Source organism: Apodemus sylvaticus, chromosome 18 (genome assembly GCF_947179515.1).
Source record: "Apodemus sylvaticus chromosome 18, mApoSyl1.1, whole genome shotgun sequence".
In the NCBI taxonomy this organism is placed as follows: Eukaryota; Metazoa; Chordata; class Mammalia; order Rodentia; family Muridae; genus Apodemus; species Apodemus sylvaticus.
Genome location: NC_067489.1, coordinates 54,802,059 through 54,811,390, shown reverse-complemented (window position 1 = coordinate 54,811,390; position 9,332 = coordinate 54,802,059). Strand labels below are relative to the sequence as shown.

Below are 9,332 nucleotides of genomic sequence, written 5' to 3'. Positions count from 1 at the left end.
ACCCACAGTGGGCATGGGCCTCCCTTAGCAATCAAGAACCACGAAAATGGACCACAGAAATGCCTATAGATCAATCAGATGGAGTTGATTCTTCAATTGAGATTCCTTCTTTCTAAATAAGTCTACATCTTGAATCAGGTTGGCCAATCTGACTCTTGACACTTAAGACCTTAAGAAGAGCAAAAATTGAGCACTCTTCAGTCATGTAAAGGACTGGACTTTGGTCTGCACTAAGGAGAGCGACTATAGAAGGTCTTTCTAGGCCTGGGAGTGTAGCTCAGTTGTAGGAGATTCACCTAGCATGCTCAAAGCTCTGGGTTCAATTCTCAGCACTACAATAAAACAAACAAGCAAACAAAATAAGCAAGTAACTAACTTTGTAACCCAATACACAGTAAGAGCCATAGCCCCAAAAAGGGAACATGAACCAGAATATTACCTACTTGACTAAAAAAATCCTCAGGCATTAATTACTCCAGGATGTTTTAGCATCAGAGATATGAAGCCCTCTGTAGGAACACAATATGAACTATTTTATAATTATTTTTTCAAATAAAATGAGAGGCAATCAAAGATAATGGATTGAAGAGTCAGAACTACCCAAAAACAACAGACAATGAAACAGACTTAATAAACATAGTCCAAAAAAATCACTGTCCTTGCTAGGCCTATTGAAGAAAGTGTCAAACTTCCAAATTGTGTCAGAGAACTGGAAAATTGAAATGTGACATTTAAAGACTTGGAAAAAAATCCACAGGAATGATAAGACTAAGGAATATAATAAAAAACAAACTGTGGGTACATTTTAGAGCAGATTAGGCACACCTAAACAAAGAATGTATGACTAAGGTCAGGTTAAAATAATCCAAAGGAAACTTAAAAACAAAACAAAACAAAACCCATTAGAGTAGGAAACACAAAGGAACACCATAGATCTGATGTGTACTGAATTGAAGTCTGAGATAGAAAAAAATGACATGGGAAGACAACAGAACCTAAAATTTCTAATATTGATGTCTTAGGGTTTTACGGCTGTGAACAGAGACTATGACCAAGGCAACTCGTATAAGGAGAATATTTAACTGGGGCTGGGTTACAGGTTCAGAGGTTCAGTCCATTATCATCAAGGTGGGAGCATGGCAGCATCCAGGCAGGCATGGTACAGGAGCTGCTGAGAGTTCTACATCTTCATCTGAAGGCTGCTAGGAGAATACTGTCTTCCAGGCAGTTAGGATGATGGTCTTAAAGCCCACACCCATAGTGACACGCCTACTCCAACAAGGCCACACCTCCTACTAGTGCCACTCCTAGGGCCAAGCATATACAAACCATCACACTTCACTGCCTGGCCCCCATAGGCTTGTTCAAACAAATGAGTCTACGGGGGCCATCTAGACATAGCATAATAATAATAAAAAAAGTTCATTTAGTCCAACTTCCAAAGTCCCCATAGACTATAGCAATCTCAAGAATGTTCAAAGTCTCTGTTGAGATTCATCCAATCACTTAACTGTAATCCCCAAAGCAAGACAGGAAACCAGCTGGGCAAACTCCAAAGCCTGCATCTCCATGTCTGATGTCAAAGCGGCCTTCAGCTCTCCAGCTCCTTCTACATCTTTATTGATGCAACAAACTTTTTCCTCCTGGGCTGGCTCCACCCCTGTTGGCAACTTTCCTCAGCAGATAGCCCACGGCTCTGGCATCTCAAACTTTCAGGGGTCTCCAAGGCAACTTCAATGTTACAGCTTCTTGTTTCAATGTCTGGGATCCACACTTGATCTTCTGGGCTCCTCCAAAGGGCTGGCGTCACTTCTCCAGCTCTGCCCTCTGTAGCACTCTAGGCTCTGGTTGACTCCACTCTACTGCTGCTGCTGTTCTTGGTGATCATCCGATGGTACTGGCATCTCCAATATGCTGGGGCCTTCAACTGCAACTACCTCTCATAGGCTCTCTTCATGGTGCCAAGCCTCAAATCCTTTGCATGACCCCTTCAGTCCTGTGCCATCAACAACTGAGGCTGCACCTTCACCAATGGCCTTTCCTAACCTCTCACAGTGCCAAGCCTCAGCTGTTCTTCATGACCCCTTCATACCTTCAAAAGCAGTACCACCTGGATGATTCTTAGACATTACCAAGTACAGCTGCAGCATGAGCTACAACCTTGGCTATCTCTGGAACACAGCTTCTTTTCCTCTCAGAAAATGCTTCCCAGAAGATTTCACCTCAGTGATGCTGATCTCTCTCTCTCTTTTTTTTTAAGATTTATTTATTTTTATTTATATGAGTGTCTTCAGACACACCAGAAGAGGAAATCAGATGGTTGTGAGCCACCATGTAGTTGCTGGGATTTGAACTCAGGACCTCTGGAAGAGCAGTCAGTGCTCTTAACCGCTGAGCCATCTCTGAAACCCAGCTGATCTCTGCTAATCACTGCTAATTTTCTTGGCTTCGGCTAACCAGTATCAATTGTCCCAGTGTCCCTTCTATTCCTGACTCTAAAGTCAGTCACATGCCGGAGCTGCCGAGTTCTGCTGCTTCCTGAGGCTGGAACATGGCCCGCCTTATTCTATTACCAGCTTTCTGTTTTCTAACTCCTTCACAGCCTATGCCTAGCTGCTTGGAACTTGCTCTGAATATTGACCTTGAATTCAGAGATAGGTATGGCTCTGTCTCCTTAATGCTGGGATTAAAGGCATGTACTACCACGACTGGTTTTAAACTTTTCTCTACTTGGAACTTGCTCTGTTCCAAGCTGGTCTTGAACTCTGAGATCTGCTTGGCTTCGTCTCTTTGGATTAAAGATGCTTAGTACGATGCTTGGGTCTAACTTTTCATGGCCTCTGTTTCTCAAAATCCGGATCGAAAGCCTGTGTCTTTCAGTCTCAGATCTGGCTAACAAGTGTACCCTCCATACACAGACAACACGGATAGCTTTTAGTTTTGCTCTATCTATCTATCTATCTATCTATCTATCTATCTATCTAAATCGTCACTGAGTTGACTAATTTTAAAAAGGCTTTCTTTCAAAACTCTTCCACCTGAAATACGTTATTTTTGCTTCAGCAGTGGGATTGCTAAATAATCCAAGAATTATCAGAGGTGCAGGGTTGGTATGGCCACGCCTATTCTTTCACCCCGCCCACCACAGGCACAGGCAAGAATACTCGGTATGCGAGCACAAACACGTACTCAGACGCGCACGCGCACATACTCACACCCCCCACTCGCGACACACACACACACTTATACGCATGTATATGACTCAAGAAAAGAGGTTTCTCCGTCCTCGTCCCCTATAGCCAGCGCTGAGAAGTTTTGAGCAGTCAGCAGACGTGATACCAGTGTGGTTCCTTTAAATGTTCTTAAACCCTCTTAGATCCATTTGAAAGGAATCCAAGATGCAGTAGAGGCGACAAGCAGCCCGATGCTTGTCAACCCGTTGGCACACGAGTGTGCCAAGGACCTGCCACGCTCTAGAAGTCAGCTGCGGCGTGGAGATGGAGATGCTGGACTCTCCGCCTAAAGAGCGCTAGGTAGCCCGAGTTTTTTTTTCCAAAAACCAAACAGTCCGTAAACTTTTTCTCAATCCTTACTACCCCACCACACACACATCATTTATGCTTCTTTCTAGGAGTCAGATGGCGGTCTGAACACTAACTTAGCGAAACAAGAGGAGCTAAAACCAGCCCTTGCTCGCAGGACAGAACAGAGGCGAGAAAACAGGGCAAAAAGCCTGACCTCACAGTCAGATTTGCCCGATGCTTGGAAAGGAAAAAAAAAACAACCCTACGGGCGGCTTGCCGCGCGATGCATGCTGGGATGAGTAGTTTGTCCCGCCGGTTCCGCACGTAATCAGAACAGAGCGCAAGTTAGCTCCGCGACCAAGAACTACCATTCCCGTGGGGCCGCGCGGCAGGGGAGGGGCGGGGCCGGAGAAGGGGCGTCACCCTCGCCCAGGTTCTGGGGTTGGAAGGAGGCGGAGGAGCTGTGGTCCAACTGCTGAAGTCTCCATGTGACAGTGAGTGGGGTCCCCTTCTGGGCGCCACTCCACTCCTGATCACAGTCACAGGATCCGGCCACTATACCAGCACCGACAGACCGGCAGGCCCCGGACTCTGGGCGTCGGACGGTGCGGCCGCCAGACTTGGGGTGCTGAGTGAACGGCGGACCCGGGGAAGGAGGCGGAGCGGCGCGGCGAGCGGGGCTCTGTGGTGGCGCCGGCGCCCCTGAACTGGCAGACATGAACGGCTTCACTCCGGAGGAGATGAGCCGAGGCGGGGACGCGGCCGCTGCCGTGGCCGCGGTGGTCGCTGCTGCAGCTGCTGCCGCCTCGGCGGGGAATGGGAACGCAGCCGGCGGTGGGGCAGAGGTGCCGGGTGCCGGTGCGGTGTCGGCTTCTGGGCCACCTGGAGCGGCCGGTCCTGGCCCCGGGCAACTCTGTTGTTTGCGGGAGGACGGTGAGCGGTGCGGACGCGCGGCAGGCAACGCCAGCTTCAGCAAGAGGATCCAGAAGAGCATCTCTCAGAAGAAGGTGAAGATCGAGCTGGATAAGAGTGTAAGTGGCCAGGGGACCGTCCTGCACTGCCCTACCCTGCGTGCCCCGCCGGATCGTTGGCGGGGTTCACGAGTCTGGGCTGCAGGTGGGATTAGTGGTTCTCTGATTGAAACAAAGTCCCTGCAACTCCAGCCACCTTCCCCCCACCCAACCTCCACCCAGCGCGCGCTCGCGCAGTGGTGCGGGTCCCCTCCGTCCCTCACCCGGAATCCCGCTGCCTCGCGTGGCTCCCACGCCAGGCTTCCCTCTTCCTCCTTTGCTGCGATCTGGAAACGAAACAAAGGGGACTGCAGCACCGAGGGCCCGGAGTAGTTTTCTCGCAGCCCGGCAGTCCCATCTGGAATGGAGGCGCCTTTGTTTTGCTGCCAGAGCGGGTGTCTCTGCCCTTGGGAGCAGCTCCGCTCCTCTAGGGAAAGTAGAGTCTGGCTGGACCACGCAGTCCTGCTTTTTTCTTTTTCTTTTTCGTTTTTGTCTTTTCTTTTTCTTTTCTTTTTTTTTTTTTTTTCTTTCCTCGTCGTCGCTCTCTTGAACACAGACAGGCAAGCCGAGTTCACCAGTTGCCTTGCAGAGAGGTGGTTGTAAACGGCGTTTGCGGTGTCAGCTCTTCAGGCAGCTGCTCTGACCCAAGGCTGCAAATAAGCCTCTGCGGTCTTACAGCCCTCTCGGCAGCCATCGGGATTTCTTTTTCTGTCGTTCTGCACGTTTGCTGTTTTAGACAGCTAGGAGGTTTCAGAGAATTCCATTGCTACTTTTCAGAGCTCTGACTGATGGCAAACGAAGAACAGGATACACAGCCTCCACACATCCTCTATATTTTTAACTTACCCTTAGCTTAGAAGTCAATTTAAAAGCCTGTTCATTCGGCCTTTAATTGTATGTAGCCTTAAAGGGGGGAGGGGAAGAGTGTCGGTCAGCACACTATTTCCTATCCCACTGTACACAACTCTCAAATGCCTGAGTAATTAAATTTTTTGAAAAAGATTTGCGATTCTGTTTAGGCAGCGACTCAGTAGGATCCTTGAGAAATTTTGCAAGTGAACGTGAATAATTTCAGTTTGCTTTAATTGAAAACATGTAATACAGAGAAATACATTCACTTAATTCTTAAAAAGAAACCTCAGGGCTTGAAATTTAAACATAGGATATGAATTCAATGGTGCATTTGTAAAAAAAAAAATACATACTTTGTATCTGTGTAGAATTTGACTATCTAATTAGGCCGGATCAGGAAGCATATACCTACTATTAATATAATTTGCTGCTCTCAAGCTAGAGAAAATACAAACAAGTACAAATTTGTGGGCAATGTCACCTCTCCCCTTAAGTCAAAATCAGCAGGAGCTAACTTATTTAGGTCACCCTCTATGCAATTTGATGACAAAACCCAGAGGATTGGAATTTTGCTTCCTCTCCTGCCTGCCTGCTTTCTCCAACTGAACTACCCACCCACCCACTGCTTCCTACACCTCCCCCCATCTCCTTAACAGTATCTGCCAGATTGCTGATGTTACAACATTTTAATATTGGAAAGGAACATTACCTTGTCTGAACAGTGGCCTGTTAAGATTATTTTTAGTCAGTCACCTGGGCCTCTGCATTTTACTAATATTTAGCTGCTTTTTTCTGGATTCACAGTCTTTGAAACTTTTTCCTTTTCAGGCAAGGCATCTTTACATCTGTGACTATCATAAGAACCTAATTCAGAGTGTTAGGAACAGAAGGAAGAGGAAGGGAAGCGATGATGATGGCGGAGACTCACCTGTTCAGGACATCGACACTCCAGAGGTAGAGGGCAGGATTTTCTCTATGTTAAATGTAAATCATCAGCTGGCAGTTCCAAAACCATCCTGTAAATATTTGAGCTTCTTTTTTTAACTGTTTAAAGCATCTGAGAAATCTCAAAAGTTAAATACAGTCAGTGAGGACGTATTTATACTAATATTAAAATCTCAGATGACATTCTTAGAGTTCTTGACATACAGTGTCTTCTTTCGTTTCTCCTGAAGTTTACAATATGTATCCCCCAAAGATGGACCTGTTTAATAAAGTACAGGTCTGATTGTGTAAATGAGGTGGTTGTGCTGAAGTGTCATAATACAGATCAATGATATCTTTTCAGCAGAGTGAACTAATTCATATATTCATTTTTTTTCTAGGTTGATTTGTATCAATTACAAGTAAATACACTTAGAAGATACAAAAGACACTTCAAGCTTCCAACCAGACCTGGTCTAAATAAAGCACAACTTGTTGAGGTATATATAAATAAGCTTTATACTCCTTAAACAATCCTGTTCACACCAACAAGGTATCATTAAGTGATGATGAAATAGATAATGTAGTATATTGTACATTACATGTAAAAGTTAATAGGTCCATGGTGGAAGAATATAGTTATTTAGAAACATCTGTCTACCACCTAGGAAATCTCTTCAATGAGTACTCAGTATATTCAGAGTATATACAGTGTCTTTTAATAGTGATTTTCAGAGTAAGTATTCAGTGAGAATTTTTATCATCGTTCTAGAATTGTTTTAAATTTCTGGTTGTTCAATGAATGAATATAAATATAGAGTGGAATATAAATGGAATATTTCCATTGAGAGATGGAAAATAAATAACCTTACAAGTATTTGTTAGAATTTAGTTTTCAAAGTTTCTGTGGTTGTTAGAATTTAGTTTTCAAAGTTTCTGTGGAATAAGTCTACAGATGAGCCCTCAGACAGGATTTTTGTTACTTTCTAATTTTACTTGCAGATACATTTGCCTCTGTTAGTAGTCGCTTTTAAGTAAAGGATACTTTCTTTACATCAAGAGCAGGAACAAAATTAAAGCTTTAACATAAAGTTTTCTTTGTATGGGACTTAAGTTCCTTTGGTGTGTTTTGGAAGCTCGCAGTGTGTATGTGTGTGTGTGTGTGTGTATCCATGCTGAAGAAGTAATAAAGCCACAAAATCTGTGAACTTTTAAAATTACTTACAGATTCAAATAATTATACTTTATATCTAAAGCAAACATTTCCACTGAATAGACAGATCAGAAATATGTATATATGTGTGTTGTCAAGACATATGTATTTACATTAGAGTGTTCTTATATTCTTCAGCTTGGCATTACTAGTTAGCCTACATTTCTAATGTGCATAAATAAAAGATAAATATGAGTTACAATTTTTGTAGAAAGCTCTTTAACATTAAAATTCAGCATGCATACTAGCCAAATTTTCTCCTATATTTCTTGCCTAGGCAACAAAAAATATTTTTTTTAAAATTTATTTCAAAGCTCTCATCCCTTTTCTGCTGCCCAGTACATAACTATGAAGACATTCCCTACTATAATGAAATATACTAGACACTAATCTAGTGTAGTTACGCCTGTTCTATAACAAATAGCCAAGAACTGATGAAACGTTATATTTAGATATAGGACCCAAATCTCAAGCTCTTAAAATCTGGTCTTGAAAAGCAGTTGTACTAGTTCAGAGTTATTTTCTATTCTAGAAAAAGACGCAGTCTTGAATCTGGGCATGCGTCTTATTAGCAGCTCCGGTTTCTTATCTGTTGGTAATTGTGGTGTACATGTTAGATCTCTTCAGTAAAAGACAGGAAAACAGTCCTGCTGAATATCCTACAAGCTCCTTGAATTTTCCATTCATAAATTTTATTCAGAAAAATTTGCAAGAAACTTAAGAAGAATTAATATCAGTTGCACCAATAATATTTATGGTATAGTTTGTTACCAAGGGTTTTTTTTTTTCTTTATATTAATCTTTTCCTATAAATACATTCTAAACACTCTCTCACATGATGGACATCAGTTCTTCTGTTTTATTTCATTGATATTTAATGTTTAAGAATAGGTAGTTTGCAAACTAAAGTTTTAAAGGTTAAAGGGAAAATACTTATAACAAGTGTACATTAATCAAGCCCACGAAAGGGGGTAAAATACTTAGAGTCAGAGCATATTAATTGAGTAGACTAAAGGGTCCTTTGAAATCAGGCTGCCTTGTGTTTACAATCTCTTGTTTTTATGTGCTTTGGAGCTTGTTAATATTTTGTTAAGACAGCTTAATCTTTAAAAGTATCTTGTGGTCACATAGCACTTTGGCAAAATAGTATCTTTTTCTCAGCTCACAACATCTGCTATATCTAACCTTTAATTTGTCTGTTTTTTTTTTTTAATTTGTAGATAGTTGGTTGTCACTTTAAGTCTATCCCGGTGAATGAAAAAGACACCTTAACATGTTTCATCTACTCAGTGAGGAATGACAAGAACAAATCAGATCTCAAGGCCGACAGTGGTGTTCACTAGGAGAGACGCTGTTCGCACTAGCACATAGATGTCTGCCTGTAAAGAATGTTTACTGTTTTTCAGATGTAGAAATGGTCTTGTGTATTTTTTCTACAGAGGATTTTCTTTGACTGAGTTTTTTTTTTTTTTTTTGGTCGTCATTTTTGATTCTAATAATTAGTTGGAAACTCATATAAACTGAGCTTCCTAGATTAAACATATTTTAAATAAAGGTTATTACTATTACAGTTGCTTCAGCCTGATTATTTTATGAAACTTTGTTTTTGGTTTAAGCTTTTTGGGACTGGTGTTAAGATTTCAGGTAAAGGTTCTTATTTTGTGAGCTTTCCTTACAAATTCCAAGTAACTAAAGGTAAAGGAGGACTGACAGACATGGCCCGCTTGCCTTTCCTAGGTCAATTTGATTTGCAATTAAGCATTCTTGTTTTTTGTTTTGTCTTGATTGTTTCTCTGTGAAACCCTGGAT

General features: G+C 42.5%; 1 protein-coding gene across 1 annotated transcript; it reads left to right on the top strand.

The window, feature by feature from the left end:
• Positions 1 to 3,943: 3,943 nt before the first annotated feature.
• Sap30 (Sin3A associated protein 30) lies at positions 3,944 to 9,091 on the top strand. The gene is made up of 4 exons (XM_052162605.1): positions 3,944 to 4,555; positions 6,215 to 6,340; positions 6,712 to 6,810; positions 8,744 to 9,091. Exons 1-4 carry the CDS (start codon positions 4,241 to 4,243, stop codon positions 8,864 to 8,866), a joined length of 663 nt encoding a protein of 220 aa, XP_052018565.1. The 5' UTR covers positions 3,944 to 4,240; the 3' UTR covers positions 8,867 to 9,091.
• The last annotated feature ends 241 nt before the right edge of the window (positions 9,092 to 9,332 follow it).